At 39.0% G+C, this 23949-nt stretch overlaps 1 protein-coding gene across 1 annotated transcript in view; it reads left to right on the top strand.

The window, feature by feature from the left end:
* dnah2 (dynein, axonemal, heavy chain 2) overlaps positions 1–23949 on the top strand; it is a 74188-nt gene that overhangs the window by 22402 nt on the left and 27837 nt on the right. Inside the window, exons 30-55 of the mRNA XM_079371392.1 lie at positions 4219–4357; positions 5282–5499; positions 7713–7805; positions 7925–8050; positions 9900–10010; positions 10648–10836; positions 11014–11117; positions 11378–11567; positions 12239–12419; positions 12654–12781; positions 13857–14009; positions 14853–14978; positions 15326–15544; positions 17286–17403; positions 17646–17782; positions 18177–18314; positions 18417–18575; positions 18773–18925; positions 20301–20392; positions 20560–20755; positions 20865–21089; positions 21527–21631; positions 22375–22563; positions 22881–22966; positions 23057–23187; positions 23288–23437. Of these exons, the coding sequence (XP_079227518.1) occupies positions 4219–4357; positions 5282–5499; positions 7713–7805; positions 7925–8050; positions 9900–10010; positions 10648–10836; positions 11014–11117; positions 11378–11567; positions 12239–12419; positions 12654–12781; positions 13857–14009; positions 14853–14978; positions 15326–15544; positions 17286–17403; positions 17646–17782; positions 18177–18314; positions 18417–18575; positions 18773–18925; positions 20301–20392; positions 20560–20755; positions 20865–21089; positions 21527–21631; positions 22375–22563; positions 22881–22966; positions 23057–23187; positions 23288–23437 (3856 nt within the window). The remainder of the gene's footprint in view (positions 1–4218; positions 4358–5281; positions 5500–7712; positions 7806–7924; positions 8051–9899; positions 10011–10647; positions 10837–11013; positions 11118–11377; positions 11568–12238; positions 12420–12653; positions 12782–13856; positions 14010–14852; positions 14979–15325; positions 15545–17285; positions 17404–17645; positions 17783–18176; positions 18315–18416; positions 18576–18772; positions 18926–20300; positions 20393–20559; positions 20756–20864; positions 21090–21526; positions 21632–22374; positions 22564–22880; positions 22967–23056; positions 23188–23287; positions 23438–23949) is intronic.

Raw genomic sequence — 23949 nt, 5'->3', positions numbered from 1 at the left:
ATATTTTTCTACTGACGTGTGTTCTAGGAGAAAATTCTTCCATTGAGTGATTACTCACTTTTACAGATCGTCTCATTGGTCGGTTTTCATGTCCAACTGTGACAGAGCTTCTCATTGGTTGGTTGTCATGTGACACTGTTACAGAGCTTATCATTGGTTGGTTATCATGTCTCAATGTTACAGAGCTGCCCATTGGTGGATTACACTGTTAGTCACTGCTACAGAGCTTCTCATTGTCGGTTGTAATGTCAGATTGTTACAGAGCTTGTCATTGGAAGGTTGTCATGTCACACTGTTACGGAGGTACCCATTGGAGTTATACTGTGTAAGGGTTTTAACTAAATGTCCCTAACGCTGAATCTATAAAACAGACTGAATGATAGAAGACGGCATAACCCACGGGGATCTGACATACACACTGAGACTTAATGCAGGTTGTAAGACAGACAAGTTTAGTGATCACTATACATCCGTTAAATACCGTTCACAGCATACGTCATAAATTCCCTCCAGCTTTAGATTCCTCTATACATGGTGTGGAGAATCATGTTACCTTTACTCTAAGAATGTCAAGCATCTATTTAGAACAGTCTCTTATTACACTGCTGATCGAGTCAGTACATTTTGCTTCAGAGACATTACATATGATATACATTTCTTCAAGTATGGTCATAGCTACTCAGAATAGCTTGTAGTTTGCTGACACCAAGATCACTTCTTCAGAGTGTACCCATACTGAATGAATACAGAAAGATTCGTACTATCACACTGTTACTCACTATTACAAAGCTGCTCATTGGTTGGTTGTCATGTCATGCTGTTACAGAGATTCTCATTTGTAGGTTTTCATGTCTCAATGTTACAGAGCTGCCCATTGGTCAGTTAAACTGTTACTCACTGTTATAACGCTGCTTATTGTCATGATGTCAAACTGTGAAAGAGTTGTTAATTTGTCCTCATCATGTCCGAATGTTACAGAGAGGCTCTTTGGTTGATTTTCATGTCACACTGTTACAGAGCTTCTCATTGGTTGATTGTCATTTCACACTGTTACAGAGCTGCTCATTGGTCCTTATCATGTTGTAATGTTACAAAGCGGCTCATTGGTCAGTTGTCATGTCACACTGTTACAGAGCTTCTCATTTGTCGGTTGTTATGTCACTGTTACAGAGCCTCCCATTGGTCGGTTACACTGTTACTCACTGTTACAAGGCTGTTCATTGGTCAGATATCATGTCACACTGTTACAGAGCTGCTCATTGGTCCTCATCATGTCGTAATGTTACAGAGCGGCTCATTGGTCAGTTGTCATGTCGCACTGTTACAGAGCTTCTCATTGGTCGGTTGTCATTGCACACTGTCACAGAGCTGCTCATTGGTCCTCATCATGTCCAACTGTTACAGAGCTGTTCATTGGTCGGTTGTTCATTGGTCGACACACTGTTACAGGGCTGCTCATTGGTCAGTTACACTCTTACTCACTGTTACAGATCTTCTCATTGGTTGGTTATCATGCCACTGTTACAGAGCTTATTGGTCGGATATTATGTCAAACTGTGAAAGAGCTGCTAATTGGTGCTCATCGTGTCTGAATGTTACAGAGCTTTTTATTGGTCGGTTGTCATGTCACACCATTACAGAGCTGCTCATTGGTCTTTAGCATGTCTCAATGTTACAAAGCTTCTCAATGGTCCGTTTTCATGTCACACTGTTACTGGGCTGCTCATTGGTCGGTTACACTTTTACTTACTATTATAGAGCTGCTCATTTGTGCCAAATTTGAATACTACACCCATTTTAGTTTTTGAGATATTAACTCTGAAGACTTATTCCAATTGATATTTATTGTTTTCAAATTTAATTTAGACACATTTTTTAAGTGTTGAGAACAGCAGAAGCCCTCACAACACAGACCAGGAATCTTAGTTTGTGAGAAGCGTTTTTTCAGGAATTGAACACAGTATCTTCAAGTTAGGTGGACTTGCCATAGGCCTAAGCCTTTGCGCCACAGCAAAGAGAAAAATTCAGCATGCACTTTCAACTACATGAGGCAATGACATCACATGGAGATTGCTGCTTAAAACTTAAATGCTTGAAATTATAAAAATGTGATCAAAAAATTCTGAAAATAATCATACAGTATCCTGATACTTTCCTGATGGCTGTTGACAAATTTAGTGAAATTTAGAAAAGTTTCAAACATTTAGCGAAATAGAAAATGCTTTGCCTATAGCACAGATTACAGTAAAAGGTTTTCGGTCGTCACGGCAACACGGTCATGATTTTGATGAAATTGGATTTCTGGGGTCTGGAGTATCTCAGCAATGGCTGTACTTTTGGTATAATTTGAGTAAATGAGTTACAGTAGTTTTGATTGTGTATTTTGAAAAATATAGAGTGACTAACTTCTGAATTTACAATTGGTTGCAGCGGCAAATGATGAGTAGCATCCTCGAAAGGCACTATGTGAATGTTTTTCGTAGAGCTAACTGTTAGCGACTTATTAGCATTGAAAGCAATACGCTTAATATCTCACCACATGGTGGCGCTATGAGTATCATCGTTTAGCTGCAGCTCTCACACTAATAAAGGGCGGAGATAACATAACACTAATAATAAAGAATAAGAGTGTGAGAGCTGCAGCTCTCAAACTAATTATTGGTATGTCTCACAAAAGGCAGAGCTGGTGGGGCATTTAAAATTTAACTAATTTTTATTTATTTTTTTAATTCACCAGAATGGGTCAGATATGCAATTTGAGATCATTCAACTTTTGTACTTGGTGATGGAAAGTATCTCGTGACCATCCTTTCAGTGTTTTACAAGCCCCCAGTGGGTCCTAATCCCCACTTTAAAAACAGTAGAGTGTGGAGAATACTTGTTGTCATTGTCCAACAAGGACTGGATTTATTGCAATACAAATGTTTGTAATGGATTCAGAATTCTACATAACCCCTAGTTTGACCTATCACAAGCTACCAAAAGCAAAGGTTAACATTTTAAAAATTTCAACAGTATCAATAAGGTACTACTCCAGTTACACAGACTTTGAGCCGCTCTCAAGGATTTTGCTACAGGAGTTGGATTTAAATGTTTTTATATGTGTTGTAAGATACCTTCATGAACATGTTTGTGAAGAGATCTATTTATGTAATTTATTTAAGTAATTTATTCCAGATTAGCCAAATATCTGATAAAATTCCCTTAGTAAACAGGGATATGGCAACCCAGAATGTGAGACAATTGACCCTTGACTTGTGAACAGACACAGTGGCATAGAGCATGCATATAAAGCCTGGTTCACACAGCAGGATAATTACGTCGATTTTGGCCCCGATTCTCCCCTTCCGATAATCTTAAGGACGCCCCGATCATCATAAAATAGTCTTTTAAGATCATCCTGCCGTGTGTGGTGTGTTAAGACTGCTTTCGTCTGGTCGGAAGAATGTCCAGACTGCTCCGATCTCAAATCGGGGATATTCAACATGTTGGATTGTTTTGGCCCGATTTCTCACCATCTGTGGTGTCCCCCGAGGAGAAAACGAGCACGAGCCTGTTGACTGTGACGCATAGCCAATCAGAAAGCGAGGTGACGTAGCGAGGAAACACCGGGAGCAAAACAACAACTACTCACCTCCATATCAACATGTAGCAAGTACAACTCATGCTCCCGTTGTCGCCACTCCTTTGACCGACGCCTCTTTTTAAAACGTGTTTTTAAGATAAAAACACAACACAAACGATCCCTATTACGTCCTTTTCGTCCGTTTGTTGACTCTGGAATCACGTTTGATCTCAAGAGGTTTTGCGAGATTTCCCGTCTGATCTGGGGATGTTTGCGAGTGAAATCGGTTCTTGTGTGATGTGTTGATGTTGCCGTGTGGCCGCACACCACACACTGTACGACCAAAAAAACCTCAGATTAGTTATTGCCGTGTGTGGTCTCTAAAGCTGAAGGGAAATCGGCCTACAATTTTAAAATCCTGCTGTGTGAACCAGCCTTAAGTGTGGGCTGTGTTCTAGAATCAGTGACGATTAACTTTTCTTTAGACACGCTATTTTAGTAGATTTTCTACTGTAGAGAAATTAAGAGACTGTTAAGGGCATAAAGTCTTGAAAAAATAGTGGATTTTAATGACATGTAGCTACTATAGAAAGGTGTTATTCTTGATAAAATCTCCATTTACACTTTTCATGTATTTTTTTTCTACCGCCTAGAATATTTTCCAAGGAAAAGACATCAGAGAGCAACTACCGAATGAGTGCGAAGAGTTTCAAGATGTTAGCTCTAATTGGAAGATCATCATGGGACGACTCTACAAGACTAACAACGCCTTGCAAGGAACACACCACCCAGGTAGGACAAACATTTCTTGTTTGGTATAAACCAAAAATACATGATTTTTATTTTAAATTGTGTGCAGATTTTCCTGTAACTTACATGATCTTACCAGGCCCTAAAAAGGCAACAAAAGACGCGAATACATTTCATGTTTGTATTTTTTTTTAGAATGTTTTTGCCCTTGAATGAATGCGCAGGACTACAATGGTCACTTTTCCTGTGTCCTAATGAATAAAATACGAAAACATCACTATGTTTAGAACTGTGAATTTAAGTCTTAACTTTGTGCTGCATTATATAATTTTGAAATATATTTTCTTTATTCATGCGGCTGGTGGAGAACAGCTTAAAAATGAAGTCAAATGGAATTCTTGCTTAGGGCTTAGGTAAAGAAACGGCCTTTTTTAAATTCAGTTTGAAGGCTTTTAGTGTGTTGCTAAATTGTTGACGGGTCTTGTTCAAGTGTTTTAAAGGGAGTGTACCATTTTAAGAGCCGACTGCTGCATCAACAAGAATCATGTGTTGTAGTGGACGCTTCACTTCAAACTTTTGCTTGTCAATTTATGCTCCCACCCTGACCTCATACGCTTTTAGTCACGACCAATTCAAAAGGGGAAAAAAGCCACAGAATGTGCCCAGGCCTCAGATATCGACAGGAAGCTCCATGTAAAACCACTGCTGGCTGAGGTGGTTTGCGCACCTGATTTTGATACCTCTTCAGTGCCTTCTTCCTCCTCCCCCTGGAGGAACCAGGGAAATGTTGTTTTATTTATACAATTGTTCAGCATGCAAACAAGAAGGGAGGAAAGGGGAAAACAATATCTATACATAAACATTTGAATTTAACAATTAAATCAACGGTAGGTAAAACATTTTGGAAGTGTCCTTGAATAAAGCTAATATTCAGAATTTGACCTCTCGTCTTTGCCTGCCTTTCAGGCTTGCTGGAGACATTAACAGAGATGAGTGCCAAGATGGAGGCGATCCAGAAGGCTCTTGATATGTATCTGGAAACCAAAAGGCAGGTTTTCCCAAGATTCTACTTCCTGTCAAATGATGATGTTCTGGAAATCCTAGGCCAGTCACAGAATCCACAAACCATGCAGCCCCACCTGAAGAAGTGTTTTGACAACATCAACAGCTTAAGCTTTAAAACGGTAAGAAACCATTTACAGGCATAGATTTACCCTTGTTATTAATACACCTATGCTACAAAGAGAGATACATTTAAGGACATTTAGTCAATTTAAATACAGCCCGTCCTAACAGCACGCGATGCGAGCGAGTGTCAGTGACAAAATCAGCTTGATTTCTTTGTTTCCTAATTAGAGCTCGAATTGTAACGACTAAGTTGCTACATTTTGAGTCAGTTATTACATTGTAGGACAGGCCAAATATTTTGGCCTGCCCATATTTTGTTTTTTTTAACTTTTTTTTAATTACATTTTGGGTAGTTGTTACATTTTACAATACATAATTGTTACTATTTCTATTTAGCTCTGTGTCACTTGCGTCAACAATCATGCGCTCGCGTGCTGTTGTTAAAATTACATCGATTGCATGGTAGGTTTGTTTTACTGAGAGCTCATTGTTATTTAAATCTGCTCAAAACAATAAAGGGAACACTACAATAACATCCTATATCTGAATGAGTGAAGTATTCTTATTAAATACTTTGTTCTTTACAGAGTTGAATGTGCTAACAACAAAATCACACAAATGATCAATGGAAATTAAATGTATTAACCAATGGAGGTCTAGATTTGGAGTAACACTCAAAATTAAAGTAGAAAAACACACTACAGGCAGATCCAACTTTGATGTAATGTCCTTAAAACAAGTCAAAATAAGGCTCAGTAGTGTGTGTGGCCTCCACATGCCTGTATGACCTCCCTACAACACCTGGGCATGCTCTGATGAGGTGGTGGATGGTCTCCTGAGGGATCTCTTCCCAGACCTGAACTAAAGCATCTACCAACTCCTGGACAGTCTGTGGTGCATTGTGGCGTTGGTGGAGGGAGCGAGACATGATGTCCCAGATCTGGGGAACAGGCGGGCCAGTCCATAGCATCAATGCCTTCATCTTGCAGGAACTGGTAGGTACCAGCCACATGAGGTCTAGCATTGTCTTGCATTAGGAGAAACCCAGGGCCAACCGCACCAGTATATGGTCTTACAAGGGGTCTAAGGATCTCATCTCGGTACCTATTGGCAGTCAGGCTACGTCTAGTGAGCACATGGAGGGCTGTGTGGTCCCCCAAAGAAATGCCACCCCACACCATTACTAACCCACCGCCAAAAACGGTCATTCTGGAGGATGTTGCAGGCAGCAGAACGTTCTCCACGGCATCTCTAGACTGTCACATGTGCTCAGTGTGAACCTGCTTTCACCTGTGAAGAGCACAGGGCGCCAGTGGTGAATTTTCCAATCTTGGTGTTCTCTGGCAAATGCCAAACGTCTTGCACCGTGTTGGGCTGTAAGCACAACCCCAACCTGTGGACGTCGGGCCCTCATACCACCCTCATGGAGTCTGTTTCTGACTGTTTGAGCAGACACATGCACATTTGTGGCCTGCTGGAGGTCATTTTGCAGGGCTCTGACAGTGCTCCTCCTGTTCCTCCTAGCACAAAGGCGGAGGTAGAAGTCCTGCTGCTGGGTTGTTGCCCTCCTACGGCCTCCTCCACATCTCCTGATGTACTGGCCTTTCTCCTGGTAGCGCCTCCATGCTCTGGACACTACGCTGACAGACACGGCAAACCTTCCTGCTGTAGCTCACATTGATGTGCCATCCTGGATGAGCTGCACTATCTGAGGCACTTGTGTCGGTTGTAGACTCCGTCTCATGCTACCACGAGAGTGAAAGCACCACTAGCATTCAAAAGTGACCAAAACATCAGCCAGAAAGCATCGGAACTGAGAAGTGGTCTGAGTCACCACCTGGAGAACCACTCCTTTATTGGGGGTGTCTCGCTAATTGCCTATAATTTCCACCTGTTGTCTATTCCATTTGCACAACAGCATGTGAAATTGATTGTCAATCAGTGTTGCTTCCTAAGTGGTTTGATTTTACAGAAGTGTGATTGACTTGGAATTACATTGTGTTGTTTAAGTGTTCCCTTTATTTTTTTGAGCAGTATATTTATGTATTTTACTTTTAAAGTATGCACACAAAGCCATAAGAAGGTGTGCCAATACCTGCATGAGCTCCAGATATGTCTTTTTGAATTGGACTTTGTACTAACGTCTAAAATATACATTGATGTCACTGAATTTACTAAAACTATCACACATCACATTTTTTATAAAAATCAGTAGAGAATGGAAAAGTACATACAAAGAGGTGTCATTATGTTTGTTTGTCTTCTATAGGCCGGCGTGATTTTATATGCCGTGGGGATGTTCTCTGCTGATGGGGAGTATGTTCCCTTCATGAATGATGTTAAACTGGACAGACCTGTGGAGGTAGAGCATTGATGGTTGTGATCATGATGCTAAAGCTGTTCTGTTACAATCATCTGAATATGATATTGATTCTAAGTTAATATGGATTGCTAGCACTGCTTTGTTTTGTGTCTATTAAGTTGTGGCTGTGTGATGTTGAGGCGACCATGGTTATAACGCTCAGAGACTCGTTATGTAACTGCCTTGACACTCTAAAGAGGACGACAGGACAGAGGGACAAATGGGTCAAGGAATGGCCGGGACAGGTAAGTTTGTCTTTAGTTTGTTGTTTTCATTAGCATCTAATAGCATGCGAGCGTAGAATTTCAAATTTTAAAAGACATTTTGCTCTTGTGCCGATTTAACAATCTCAGTATTACTTCTCCTTTTCACCTTTCAGTGTGTATTTATTAGGGGGGTAATGGTACACAAAAATATTGGTTCGGTACGGTTCTCAGTTTTGATGATTTGGTTCAGTACAGTAAAGGCCCCTGATACAACAATTGTTTTTTCTTCATTAGGAACATTTAGAATTTCCCTTTTACACATTGTGTCAAGTGCAGCATTTTGACAACATTTTAAAATAAACATTGTAAATAAAAAAATAATAAAAAAACATAAAATGAAATCTACAACCAAAAGAGTCTCCAAAAAATAAAATATATCCTTTAGAAAAAAGAGAAAGAAAATGCGTGCTTTTGCACATATATTAGGCTACTACAAAAAGTTTAACCGACAGACGTAAAGCTTGTGTTTCTGTTTGTTTCCAAACTGCGCGTTCCGTCTTTCCCCACTGCGCACACACACACACACACACACGAGCGCGCGCACGCGCTCTCTTGCAACAGAGTTGGATTTATAATAAATCGTATGACTACATATATTAATACAGACTGTCCGGTGTCTATTACGCGCAAACTAGAGAATATAACAGAGGATTCCAGCAGATCAAATCATTAAATGCTTGTCTGCGTATATAATATTTCATGTTAAACACCCAGAGATTTAAATCATTAATAAGGAAACGCTTTTGTGTCTGATGCCGAAATATTCAACGTGTCTGTTCTATCGTTTCTGAGGTTGTGGGAATAATTCACCAAAACACACTATGAATAATCAAGCCACTTACACTATGCACCTGAATGTGCGCCGCTCAAATGACAAACTATTGCAGGGAGGCATCCTGTCTATTCTCACTCACTACCACGTATCATTACACCTCTTTAATCATGTGAGGTTTTAGCGTGTTTTTTGTACTTTAATTCTTTTGTGCTGCCTTCTAAATGTTTGTTTGTAAAGTGTTTTATGCTCTCGGTGCAAGACAAGTTCCCCCAGGGGCAATAAAGGCTTCATTCATTCATTCATACACGGACGCATGAAGCCGATCATTGCAGAGTCAGAGAACGGGACTCCCTTACGTTACGTCATATGACGCGTTGTTGAAAAAAAGCGAGTTCTAAACAGCTACGCTAAAAACAACCACTTTCTCCTCTAAATTAGAGCACTTATGTGTTGAAGAACATACAGAAAATGTATGTACATATTCTACAGCTCTTATCAGACAACATGACGTGTTAATTTACACTTTTTTTTACCTGCAATATGCTCTTTAACCGGGAAACCGGCAATGTCCCCACACAGGAAACCTCAACGATAGCGGAGGATCTTCCTGCTCATTTGTTTTAGTTGCCATGACGCCTATCATCTGTTGTGTGTTCCCGTTTTGCAGTCTGTGTGGGAACACAGATTAAAGCATTAGCATTTTTGTTCTGCGAGTATTTGGATTGGTTGGTATAATATTTTTTTTTTTTTTAACTACCAAGGTCCAGACCTCTTTGACTGCGTAGCTTTTTGTGGCGATGCTGAAACTGCCTCTCCTTTAAATACTTCTGTCGAAAGAACAGAGGGGTGATCCTCTAGTTACGCTTCTGCAACATACAGAAAGTCCTGTACTGAAACGGTCCGATCCATGTATGTGTACCTTTTACACCCCTAAGATTCTTCTCTTACTTATAAGACACTTGGAAGAAACTGTATTTAAACATTAAATGCATTGAAACAAAGTAAAACTTTGTTGTATTTCAATTCACTCTGATATGCTTTCTGCTCTTTTAGATGGTCATCACAGCGAGTCAGATCCAGTGGACCACTGATGTTACAAAATGTCTTCTTACCAGCAAAGAGAAATCTGAGAAGTCCTCTCTTAAGTCCATGAAAAAGAAACAGGTTTGTTACTTGAGGGACAATTAAATAGTTTAAAATGTTTTAGCAAAACACACATGATAAGGGCAGGGAAGGGCACAATTCTTTCTTTAGACTTTGTTTAAACATGTACCTTTTACACATCATATAGTTTTTACATTTATTTAACTCTATAGCAGCAGACTAAGGATATTGTCCCATTGGTCTTGTCCCTCGTCATATATTTTTTAACACTTTATTTAACCCTGACATAAACACATGGTCATAGTATTGAACAAAAACCTACCAGAAACAGCTTACATTATTTGGTCAGACTTATTTTTTGTCTTTACAATGTCCAATGTAATTGAAGGGGACCAACATGTAAAAAATGTTGATTGAGTGTGCTCTTAAGTGAAGTGTATCTCAATCTTTGTCTCCAACTTCAGCATTTTTTTTTTTATATATGAGTTAGCAACTTCTTTCCTGTGTCCATGTTGACATGACAAGGAAAATATTCACTTGTTTTTATGTTTCTATTTTGTAAGGTAAGCCTCTTTTAAAAAAAACTATACTTGCCCTATTTATTGCAAAACACACATAAAGATCTTAGAAGTAACTTCTCTAACTAGGATTTTAAATATCTCTTAAGCCTTTTTTTACAACTGTTTTTTCTTCCAAGGTCTCCATGCTACAGAAGTATTCAGAAACCATCCGTGGCAACCTCACCAAAGTGCTACGTCTTAAAATTGTAGCACTTGTCACAGTGGAGGTCCATGCAAGGGATGTCATTGATAAGCTGGCCAAAGCAGGCTGCAATAACATTAATGCCTTTGAGTGGCTGTGCCAGCTCCGGCTGTACTGGGAAAAGGTATGTACTGAGAAAAGCCAATGTGAACCACTGGAAGGAAACAATTTTGTGAAAAGTAAGGGTAGCCTTGAAAATCTAACTTGAATTGGACATTGTTACAGATGCATTTCTTTTAATTACTCCAACTGCATTAGAAAAGAATTCTTTAAACTATCTTCTTTTGTCATCTATCAATAGGAAACCGATGATTGCATAATCCGACAGACCAACACATGTTTCAAGTATGGATACGAGTACCTGGGCAACTCTGGACGCCTTGTCATCACGCCCCTTACTGACAGGTTGTTATTGATCATTTGCCCTTCTCAGACTGCATTTACGCTGTCATCATCTTAAATGTTAGTTATTAAATTGCAATTTTGTTGACCTTTCATACTAAGTAATGACATCCAATAATGCATTGTTGTATTGTTTTTTTTTTTTTTAATTTATTAGTACCCGTCTGTTTTTCTTTGTTAAAAATAACAATTTTAAATATTCCGATCATATGGTTATACATGTAACAAAAATGTTATTCTTCACTCTTCTTTGATTTGTTCAGGTGTTATATGACTCTGACGACAGCACTCCACCTCCATCGAGGGGGCTCTCCTAAAGGCCCAGCTGGTACTGGGAAAACAGAGACTACAAAGGACTTAGGCAAATCTCTGGGCATGTATGTCATAGTAATCAACTGCTCTGAAGGACTAGACTACAAGTCCATGGGACGGATGTACTCTGGTCTTGCACAGGTAGGGTTAAGAAAGGAATGATCATGAAAAATATTTTTGCCTTTCCCATAATTTGATAACTTGTTACATTTTGGGCAAAAAGTTACTAGGCTGAGCATTTTGTTATATTATTGACGCGTTTCTACATTTTGGGTTATGATACATTTTTGTGTAACTTTTCAGGTCGTTGCTACATTTTGGGTAGTTGTTTAATTTCCGGCTCTAAAAAGGCTGTATGCCTGACATATATTATTAAAAAAATAAATAAAAAAAGAGAGATTTTTATTCAGACTAAGGGTGAATCTTCACTAATGTGAATTGGATGATACGATGAAAGGAGGAAATGAAACTTGGGCTACTGGCTCTGGAAGAGGGAGGCGAGAGAGAGAAAGTCAGTTTATTGAGTTCATTACCTGCTCCCGACCAGGTTAGGTTCACAGACTTAGTTCCCGTAGTAACGGCTTCAGAGATAAAGTTACCTTTCTCCAGAACATTGGATAAAGTGATTGCCCTCTCTGAAACAGGAAATGCTTAGTTTCCCACAATTTAGGATTAACAGACTCTGTGATAGTACTAAACCTACTCAGTGAAACGGGTGCGAGTTCAGTATGTTGACGACAGAGCAGTTACCATGAAATATAGTTACCAGGATTTTTTAAAACTTATTTGGTTTGTATTTCCACCCTGAACAGACCGGAGCGTGGGGTTGCTTCGACGAGTTCAATCGCATCAACATTGAAGTGTTGTCAGTAGTGGCCCAGCAGATCCTCTCCATCTTGTCTGCCCTCTCCGCCAAACAAACTAAGTTCCACTTTGATGGACAGCACATACGTCTTGTCCAATCATGTGGAATTTTTATCACTATGAATCCTGGTAGGTTCCCTTTAATTAAGACCTGTATATTTTGCGTTTAAAGTTGCCATCTTTTAATCAAAAAAACATCTTGTGAATCTTAATGAGGATTTAGTTAGACCTAGAAAACCCATTTTTGTGTTGCAGAAATTGAAGCATACTGAGTTTGTTTTTGAATTATCACTATTTTTAGATAATTATCTTGATTGGTTTTTGTTATTGTTGTATTAATTCTCAATGTCTTCTTTTTCTCAGGTTATGCTGGTCGGTCTGAGCTCCCAGACAACCTGAAGTCTATGTTCAGACCTATCTCGATGGTGGTGCCAGACTCGACTCTCATTGCTGAGATCATGCTGTTTGGAGAGGGCTTCAACAACTGCAAGGTACTACTAATCAAAACACTATCAGACTGCAAATTAGTAAAACAGAACTGATGGACAGAGAAGAGGCTAATGTGAGGCTAGTCTAAAAGTAAGGACTAGAGTGTTTCTTTATATAAAGATATTTGGTATTTATACAAGTTTTAGGTTTGTGTGTTTGCTTTGCTATATTAGTCTCTGATTTAACAGATAAAAATTATCATGTTGTATTCATCTATAGTACAAAGTATAAAGTGCTTTTTAAGATGTTTAAAAAAAAACAAACGTCTTGCTTTTTCAATACTGTGAAACATCACCATGAACAGCAGCGCTGTTCAATGTCTACAAAAATATCCCAGTTTTGAGGTGAAAATGTTTACTGTCCATAGTCCCAAATAAAGCACAGATAAAGAGGATATCCTGTTTTTTTTTTGTTTTTTTTAAATAGGTATTTTAACTGGAGTATTCCCACAGAAAATCTGTGTACTTCCTGAACATTCTTTATTGGTAAAGATGTAAATAGGTGGGTGAGGAATCAAGACTGAGACGAGGAAAATGATACATACACAAGACTGGAACCTCTCAAAACCATTATAATTATGTCTACAGATAAACTATATACTGAAATGATTACTCAAATGCGTTTATTGTAAATGCTATGTATCAAATCAAAATAGAGTTTTATTTTAGGGCAGTAATGTAATTCTGAAGGCAAGATTGGTGGACTGGTTTGAAACCAACCAATAAAATACAATCCATTCACAGACCTGAAAAAACATTGAGTCATTGCAATATTTCTCACTCAGTCAATACAACGCCTTTTATTTTCCGAAAGTGTATGTGCATGTTCAAATGACTTAATCTATCTTTCTTTTACACTCTTAAGTGTAAATACACAAACATTTATTTGTTTGTTTTCACTGCGATTTCTTGCCCCTTTGATAAGTCTGGAATAAATGACAGAATGAGGAATGGTTTAGAGTCAGTTTCTTAAACATGATCAACTGTGTCCTCATGCACAAATATTCTTTCTGCTTAAGGCGTTCTATATCTTCTCATGTAGTAATTTTAATGTTGTCTCTTTTTTTTGTCCTTTTAGCATCTGGCTAAGAAAGTGTTTACCCTGTACTCCCTAGCAGTGCAGCAGCTGTCTAAACAGGACCACTATGATTTTGGACTGCGAGCCCTAACTTCCTTGCTTCGTTATGCCGGAAAGAAGCGTCGAGTTTGCCCTAACGTACCTGATGAAGAAGTAGGTATCTCTCTGTTTACTTGGCCAAGGGAAGAGCAGTTGAGGAGATATTTCTGTGCTCTCAGTCAGACTGTCTTTAACGAACTTCCTCTTGAGCACAGCTCTTGGTGTGTGTGTGTGTGTGCGTGTGCGTGTGCGTGTGCGTGTGTGTGTGTGTGTGTGTGTGTGTGTGTGTCCACTTGTGGTGTCTCTTAGTTCTTACAAGACAAGTCTTCCTGGGACATGATGTACCAATGTGTGACAAGATTTAGTTAAACAGCAAGATAAGAAGGACATGCTCACAGTGGAAAATGACTGAGACCTATATAAGTGAATGCTAAAAAGTGAAGAATACATGAAATGACAATTATATACATATATACAATTATATATAATAACTCCAACAGTGGGTCCCGTGTCAAATGTTATTTTCGAAGCCAACATTTGGCTGTCACTGTTCTGGCTCCATAGTTTCTGAACTTGCTCAGGGTTCTTTGGATCCATTTATACAAAAGTAAACCCTTAATGATATTTTATATTCTTATTTTTATTTTTTTCCAAAGTTAATTTTAATGAGATAAGTTTTGGTTTCCATATGACAAGTAGGGATTTTGGCCTTAACCAAAGTTATGGTAACCCAAGTCCAGTGGGCATCTGTCAAATCAAAATCCATTTGTAAAGTTTTGCCTCTCTGTGTTAACTGACCTGCACTGCAGATGAGCAAATTAAAAAAATCCCTTTTGTTTCTAAGGTTGCATGAGCTTCATTTTAACCCATGATGTATTGTCATCTGTCATTTGGATTCTGACACTGTTTCATAGACATTGAAATGGTGATAGTCTGTTTTTCAATGGCTGTCCTCAGGTTCTGCTTATGGCGATGAAAGACATGAACATAGCCAAGCTGTCGTCTGCAGACGTGCCGCTGTTCAACGGGATTACCCAGGACTTGTTTCCTGCTGTAGAGACACCTATTATAGACTATGGCAAAGTAAGTTCGCAGTGCAGATTTCAATTCATATTGTTATTGTACACCAATGGTCTGATTCACTAAGAATAGACTGGGGTACTAAAAGCTAACAGTGTGTATCATCTGTAGGTTTAAAAGCTTTTTGTACTAATGCTATTCAAGCGCAAACAAGCTAATCCCATTTATGCACATTGACACACCACCCACAATGGACACATAAGATATTTGTTTGTTGGCACTCAGGTTACCAGAAAACATGTTAAAACTTACTACAATAGTGTTTTTTTTCTCTATGTCCCCTGTCAGTTGTTTTTAAACAGCATGCATCACTGACTTTGTGTCCATCTTTTTCTGTGCTTTCATTGCAGCTGAAGGAGGCGGTAGAGGGGGCGCTTCGACAGAGTGGTTTGCAGGTTTCTGCTTTTGCACTAACAAAAGTCATCCAGCTTTATGAGACCAAAAACTCTCGACACTCCTCGATGCTGGTGGGAAAGACTGGCAGCGCTAAGAGTGTTACCTGGAGGATCCTGCAGAGTGCTCTCACTGCCATGCATCACAAGGGAGTGCCTGGGTTCCAGTTGGTCCTGGTGGGTAAAAGTTGCAAAAATGCACTGTAATTTATTGGATAATTCGGCTTTAATAGAAAAGAAACATTCAGAGGGTTTTTGAAGCAGACTTGTTCAGGTAGTAAGCTTTTCCTAAACTGACTATTTCTTTTTCTTTGTTACATTTTTCAACAAAACGTCCAAAAACGTAAGTATTTGTATTATCAGATGTAACAGCAGGGCTCTTGGACAGTAGCAAAGATTGGAGACGATTGTATACCGGTTACCAAAGCATTTTATTAGACTTCAAAACAATCAGAACTTGCACAAGATGTCATTTTGAATGATATTTAACAATCAGTTGTGTAAGGTGTGGGTGTGTGGTAATGGTTGTTGGGTTGTAAAGTGAAATCATTTAAGCAAAGATGTGTTGTCTGTGTTGTCATAGGGAGCTTCTTACTTCCCTTTATTGCATCAAGTGTCCTCCAAGTTGTGTCCTCCAAGTTTTGTCCTCCAAGTTGTGTCCTCCACTTGCGTCTTAGTCCTGTCCACCAGAGATGGACAGAGGAAACGAAGCCAAGGAGAGAGGACAGGAAATCAGTTTTAAGAGACATGAGACGTCCTTTCCTCGACAGCGTCACATGACGTGACATCAGCTGATCACGTTCAGCTGTCAATCAGCCTAACAGCTGTTTATGTCCACACAAACACACACTGTATTATTTCTAATCAAACACACACACTGAGTTATTTCTTATCAAACACACTATTATTTCTAATCAAATGTACACAGTTAGAATATTGTCTCTTTCCCTGATAACAAACACCTGAAGAACAACCTGCAGTCTGTTTCAAACCAAAATAACAATTTCTACTGACAAAAACAGTCTATATTGAATTGTCTTTGAATTTATTATTAATTATTATTTTACAGTTTTGACTTAGCCTAGCCTATATTTCAACAATGACCTCTGTATTTTATAAACAAATATTTGCGTGTCAAGAATACTGAAAATGATTTATTAGGTTCTAAATGATGAAACTTGATGAAGATAAATAAGTGTAAATGTAAAACTTGTTTGTGACTAACAGACTCTCTCTTCATCAAACTGTCATCATCATCATGTTTATAATCTGTTTAAATGTCTGATGGTCCGTTTAGCGGCTTTTTAAATGTCTTTACTCCAGTATTAAACCGTTCATGTTTAGAAGTTTCACTGACATCTGATCCTCTGCAGCATCCAATCAATGAGTGATATATGATAAGGGGCTGTGTCTGTCAGTAAAAAGACTTCTAAGTCAGCTCTCATGTCTCCTCAGTCATCGCTCCTCGGATCTTCCTCCTCTCTCCTTGATCCTGTCTCCTCCCATTAGTATAAGATCTTCGGGACGGTCCTTAACATGGCGGGTCTGGAACTACTTTCGGTTCAGTCGAGGACTGGCGAAATAGCAAATAAGAGAACTGGATGCACCCAAAGTCTCTCACAAGGGGCCCAAGACTGGCTGCTGTTTGGCTTTTAAGCATGGAGGCACACACAAGTGTGTCTCATCTCCTAATTACCTGCTCAGACAGGGACAGAGACAAAAAGCATGCACTAATTAATCAATCATTGCTTCGGTGCTGTCACACAGAAGAGATGTGATCATTTGCCTTTAAAGCTACCCTAATGTGTTTCCATACTCCCAACTATGAAACGACTAAACATCATCCAGTTATTACTGCACTTTTCATCAACTTGTTTATCATATTCTTTCTTATGCTTCGGACCCGTTGGGACAACAGGATTATCCTCTAAACCCCAAAGCAATGAGTCTGGGAGAGTTGTATGGAGAAAATGACCTCTCAACCAATGAGTGGACTGATGGAGTGCTTTCTACCCTCATGAGAACTGCCTGTGCAGGTCCTGACACTTCTACACATTCTTCCACGTGCTGTACATGCAGTCTTAAGTCAACATATTAGAGAAGGATTCAAGATTGATCATAGTTTGTTAGAATTGTTTTTTTAAAAACCTACATTTGAAAGCATTACATTGACCAATTAATCATGCATCATGCGTATTGTGATATATCAACATTGCAAACGTACTGATATGTCATTTTCCTTTTCTATCTCACTTTGCACCTGTTCCTCATTCTTCAGATGACCAACCAGATGAGAAATGGATAGTGTTTGACGGGCCTGTTGACACTCTTTGGATTGAGAGTATGAACTCTGTCATGGACGACAACAAGGTGCTAACACTCATCAATGGAGAGAGAATTTCCATGCCCGAACAGGTGAGAGCAGAATTAAAAGAAACCAGAGTCACAGCTGAGAGTATGCAGTATGCAGTTCCTTTAATGCATTGCTTTCATTGCAGCTACTTGATTCCTAAAGTTATAGAATTTGAAAGTTTACTTTTTGAACTCTTTAATTTGCACACTGGCACCTACACTCTCACATCTGCTGATGCCAAAAGGTTAGCTTTTACTAAGTGCTGGAAAAACAATTGTTTTGATTTGACATCCTCATTGTTGCACATTATTAATTATTCCAATTTGTTATTTATTTTATTTTTAGAATAAATCATTATACTGAAATTAAAGTTTTTACAATGAAATGAATCTGGTGTTTTGAGATGTTGCTTAAAACAAAAAGAAAAACTGAGAAAGCAAAATCCTTTGGTCATAGGTGTCTCTGCTGTTTGAAGTGGAGAACCTGGCACAGGCCTCTCCAGCTACTGTGTCCCGCTGTGGGATGGTCTACAATGATTACACTGATCTGGGATGGAAGCCTTTTGTTCAGTCCTGGCTGGATAAACGACACAAGGTGCAATGGATTTGTCACCAATTATTTCACATTATAGTCTTTCCTGGTCCTCTTTTCTCAATCAGTTCACTGTCATCTAACTATTTCTCAATTTCTTCACAGGCTGAAGTGGAACATTTAAAGCATTTATTTGAGAAATATATAGAGAGCACGCAGCAGTTTAAGAAGGTCCACTGTAAGGAGCTGATTCCAATCACTGAGCTTAATGGAATCACCTCACTCTGCCGTCTCTATGACTGCCTAGCAACATCCAGCAATGGGGTAGGAGAAATACATGGCAATCTCTCACCTTCATATTACATCTCTCTATTTTCTAGTGTGCCTTTTCTGGTGAGTTTTGACTTAAGACATATGACTGAAAAAAAAAATGCATTAGCAATCTCCAATTCAGTTCATGATCCCTGTCATCCCATTGAAAACAATCATAATGGTATAATTTTTTTTGTAAAAAACTTCAGGTAAAAACTTCTGACACAGAGAACCTGGGGAGGATGGTGACTCTCTGGTTCATCTTTAGCCTTATCTGGTCCATCTGTGCCTCTGTTGATGAAGATGGACGTGGCAAGATCGACAACTTCCTGCGCGAGATGGAGGGAACATTCCCCATCAAGGTTCTTAAAAGATCTTTTGTTTAAAAAAAAAAAAAAAGATATTTTTTTACATGCCACTGGGCCTCATTCACTAATACGTCTGTAGAAATGCTCTCACTCTACGCAAAATCACCCTCGGATTCAAGTGTACCAGCGAATTTTGTTCTCCCCACCATGAGTATGTTAGTGAATAAGAATATTCTAAATCATCAGGAGTGTGTCCGCAATCTGCAATCTGCATACTATTACTCCATATAAGGACATCCGATTGGTGTATCAGGACGAGAGCTGAAAGGTGGAGACGGGGAGATTTTTAGGAGATTGCCCCAAAAGGCAAAAAAAAGTTGCAGCAGTTATTTTGTGCATTAGCAGTCGGAATCAGCTGATCAGTCACTTGTCACACTCTTCCAATGACAATCTGATGCGCTCTCTTCCGAACGCACCAGTTGCAATATCTTTCAGCCACACTTTCACGTAAATCACAATCATGAATATGTTCCCTTCATGATCTTAAATAGGCTCCAATTAATCAGCTGGTTTTGGTAACGAATGCGATACTTCATGGCAGTATTAGTGGGAGTAGTTGACAATTAGATTTTAGTTTAAAGGATGAAAAGGCAAACGTCTCATATTTACTTATACATTTAGCCAATGCATTAGGTAATTCCATTTTTATTATTGTCTTTTCAAAAAGAAAAAGGTTCATATAATGTTTGACTGAATATATTATATTTACACTTTGTTAAAAGAGTGTATAGCCTATGATAACATTTTACCAGAAAGCTCGGCAATCATTTGTGTGTACGCATGGTCTGAGGAGCTTCTAAATTTTGTTTTGCATTGTAGAATAAATTCAAGTAAGAATATATTGAGGAATCTCAGCTCTGCGCTTCAAATGTTTGTAGCTACAGTTTAAGCACATTAAGTGAATGAGGCCCAATGTCCTCTCCTTTCTTTCTGCATTGTTCTCTTTAATAAACCTTCTCACCTTTTTTGAAAGTGTATTTGTTACATATATAAAATATATATATAAAAAGACTTTCCCTTTGAACTAGGCTGCTAGCATGACATATTTACTCCACACTTGGGTTGATAATGCAAAGGTAGTTTGATAACATGACAGTTTATAAAAGAACAAAAGGGAGCTAAACATTGTAGACAAACAGTCATTATTTTTCGACAGTATCGCCTACCATTATGTCACACCAGTATCATCTGCAGACAGTTTTACAAGTGCAAATTAGAATGCATTATTGTTAGCATATTCAATGTACCATTGGCATGATACTGAGAAAGATTTAAGAAGTACTGTACATGTATACTTGATCATCAAACTGAATGGACCTCTTTTAGCATTAGCTAACATTCTTGGCACTTTGTTTGACAACTTTTTTAGGACACAGTTTATGAGTACTATGTGGACACCAAGAATAAAATCTGGGCTTCTTTTGAAGAAAAACTGCCCAAGGACTGGCGCTATAATGCAGAGTAAGTAACCAAGTATGCCTGTATGCCTACCATAAACTGTTGTTGGCAGACATGTTAGAGGAGCCATGTTTTATTCATTCTTCCTTCTGCTGATTTTTGAGGCTGTAAATATGCCAGGATAACAAAACCTACAGTACATTTTAATGTCCCTCCCGACTCTCTTGAAGGGCTCCATTCTATAAGATTATGGTTCCTACAGTGGACACAGTTCGCTACAACTTCCTAGTCAAGGCTCTGGTGTTAGGTCAGTACCCAGTGCTGCTCACTGGGCCAGTGGGCACTGGCAAAACCTCAGTAGCCCAGACCGTCCTGCAGAACTTGGATAACAAGTGGACTGCCTTGACTATCAACATGTCTTCTCAGGTTGGTGCCATTCAGAGTTTTTCTTTATTTCATCACTTTCATTTCAAAGATTGCAATATTGTTTGTTGTTTCTAATTTTCTCCTTGTCCGTGTCATTATCAACGTCCAGACAACTTCTAATAACATTCAAGCCATAGTGGAGAGTCGCATAGAGAAGAGAACCAAAGGCGTGTTTGTGCCAACGGGTGGGAAGCGCCTGCTTTGTTTCCTGGATGACCTAAACATGCCAGCTCATGACCTCTTTGGCTCCCAGCCACCGCTGGAACTGCTGCGTCTTTGGATCGACTATGGCTTCTGGTATGACCGCCATAAACAGACCCTAAAGTTTGTCAAGGTGAGCTAGATAAATAATTATAAACATCACATAAACCACATAATTAAACTCTTTGTATTCTAGACTTAGAATAACAATTGCTATGCTAAATAGGCTGCTTGGGACTTGGGATTTACAAAATTGCATTGAAAGTATTAATAAGTAAATATTTATAACATAGACTAAAAGTCTTGATTTTTATTTTGAGAAAACTTAGCACCTGCATATGCAATAGCTGATATGAGTTGATCCTTGTCATTAGCCATATTCGACTTAGTCGACAATCTCACAAACGAACCATGGAAGATCAGACTATTTGAGGTCAGCCCTACTAATTCCCATTCTTTTCAGTAAGAGAAACAAAAGCTTAACATGCATTTAAAAAAAATCAGTTGTTCATGACATAAACAACTTTTTAACTCTTTTAAATGGGTTTATTTATGTGTGTCGTTTTTTAGGACATGTTCCTGTTGGCATCAATGGGACCTCCTGGTGGTGGGAGGACTCACATTTCTGGGCGCTTACAGAGTCGATTCAACCTCATCAATATGACCTTCCCTAATGTACGTAATGCAACCATTTTCACGTGAACTTTACTACTCAAATCTGTGACAAAGTAAAGTAACAAGAAGAATAATAGATTTTACTCATAGGCAACTTCCCAGCATTTGTACAAATGGTATGCTTATTGTTAACCCAATGGTTGACCCTGGTCACTTCTCCTGACCCTTCCTCATCTTTAATTGCCCTTTCCCAGCATTGAACAACTGTGATTATAACTTTAGCCCCAATGATAATCATTATTGCTTCTAAATGGAACTCTTCACCTTATTCAACAGAGAATCATTTTAAAGAATGCTTGGATGTGAGTGGCCCTGTTGCAACTTTCACTGATAAACTGTCTTAACTATTTGTCCCTGTGTGTTTGTCTTGTTTTATTTTTATTTTAATTTCTGTACTTTCCTTGCCTCCTTTTCTTTCTCTGCACTCCTTTTAAGGTCAACTCTATTTGAGCCTTTTTACAAAGATTTGTCTTTTTCAAGTGGTTATTGGACTTCTTTCCACCTTTTTTCTGTCTTTCTGTGTTTTTGTAGTGTTTTTCATGACTCTTCTCCTCACCTGCTTTTTTTGTTATTACCACAAAGAACCAAACGTTTTTGAAATGAGGGGGGCCATATTGCATTCAGGAAGTGAAACCTGACCCTTGAGTTTCATTGAATCAAAAACATGTGAAGTCTTGAGAACATGGTTGTAATATATCTTTAAAAAGCTGTGCTTGACTTGAACTGTGCTTTTTGTTATGCAGGAGTCCCAGATCACACGGATCTACAGTGCCATGATCAACCAAAAGCTGCAGGGCTTTAAGGAGGAGGTGAAGCCCATCGGAGATATTCTGACCCAGGCCACCTTAGAACTGTATTATGCTGTTTCTGCTCGTTTTCTTCCCACTCCAGCAAAGATACACTACCTCTTCAACCTCAGGGATATCTCCAAGGTACAGAATCATGTATACTATATACAGATATCCAGGAGATGGAGCTTTATGAGTAATCCCGCCTGCATAGCTGTATAGAAAGTAGTGACAGAAAATTTAAGAAAGTAAATATGACAATCCTGACAGGTTGGTCAATTAAAATAGGAACTCTTATTTACAGCTAATATTAATTATTGTAGGTGTATATACTGTAGGTCAGAAAAAGATTTCTTTTCGGATTTTCTTTTAAAATTGATTATATGGTCGTCTTCCGCCAATTCAAATGTTACATGACTTAAAGATTTATTTATTTTTTTCCCCTATTACTCTCATTCTAGGTGTTTCAAGGTCTGCTAAGAGCGCACCCTGACTTCCATGATACCAAAAACAACATCACTAGACTCTGGATCCACGAGTGCTTCAGGTAACCAACTTAAGGTCACAATCCAAATTTCAGGTGCTTTTTTTTTGTGCTTGCTCATGAGAACTTGTTTTTTTGTCTCGTTTTTTTCAGAGTTTTCTCGGACAGGCTTGTCGATCGCAGTGACGTGGAGGTCTTTACTGCTTTGCTTGGGGAGAAACTGGGCTCACTCTTTGACCTCACGTTCCACAGTATCTGCCCAAACAAACAGCCGCCTATATTTGGTACCATAAAAACAGACTTGTCATCCATCAAAGTTTTGAAAAATGCTTACGTGTTAGTAGCTTTGAATGTGTCTTTTGTGTTTTTCTTTGTATGGTTCAGGGGATTTCCTGAGCGGTTCTGGTGTGTATGAAGACCTGCTGGATGTCCAAAGTCTCAAGAAATTCATGGAAACGCAGCTGGAAGACTATAACTTGACACCGGGTGTAGTGCCAATGAGCCTGGTGCTCTTCCGTGATGCCGTTGAGCACAGTGCGTCAACACAACCTTGTACACATATTTAGTGGGATAGTTCACTGGTGAAAAAAAGCTTTTGTCATGTTGAATAGACGGCACAGGTTTGGGAAAGCCCCTTAAGGCATGCTGCTGTATTATCCATGCTTTCACAGATTAGTGCGATTTCTCCTTGGTTGTTGCCTCCGCCTCTTCTGGCTGGTAACACCAGTGGCATTTTCCACTTTTTACCAGACATTCTTCTCTATTTGTAGGCTACCTTTAATATAAGTGCTGCCTGACAGTGGTGTAAAAATGGTCTTATCGTATCATAACAACGGACTACCGCTGCCTAACGGCTGTGCAGAACTTACGTGGTCTTTGTCACTTGGTGTGTCAGGGCCTTAAAAGCAGAGGTGGGACAAATTCATTGGTATGCAAGTCACAAGTAAGTCTCAAGTACCGAGTCAAGTCCCAAGTAATGATGCACAAGTCCCAAGTCGAGTCAAGTCCACTTATTTTTTTCCCTAAATTTTGTTTCTTCACTTTTA

This window comes from Symphodus melops, assembly GCF_947650265.1.
Source record: "Symphodus melops genome assembly, chromosome: 20".
Lineage (NCBI taxonomy): Eukaryota > Metazoa > Chordata > Actinopteri > Labriformes > Labridae > Symphodus > Symphodus melops.
This window is presented reverse-complemented; position numbering and strand designations above follow the sequence as displayed.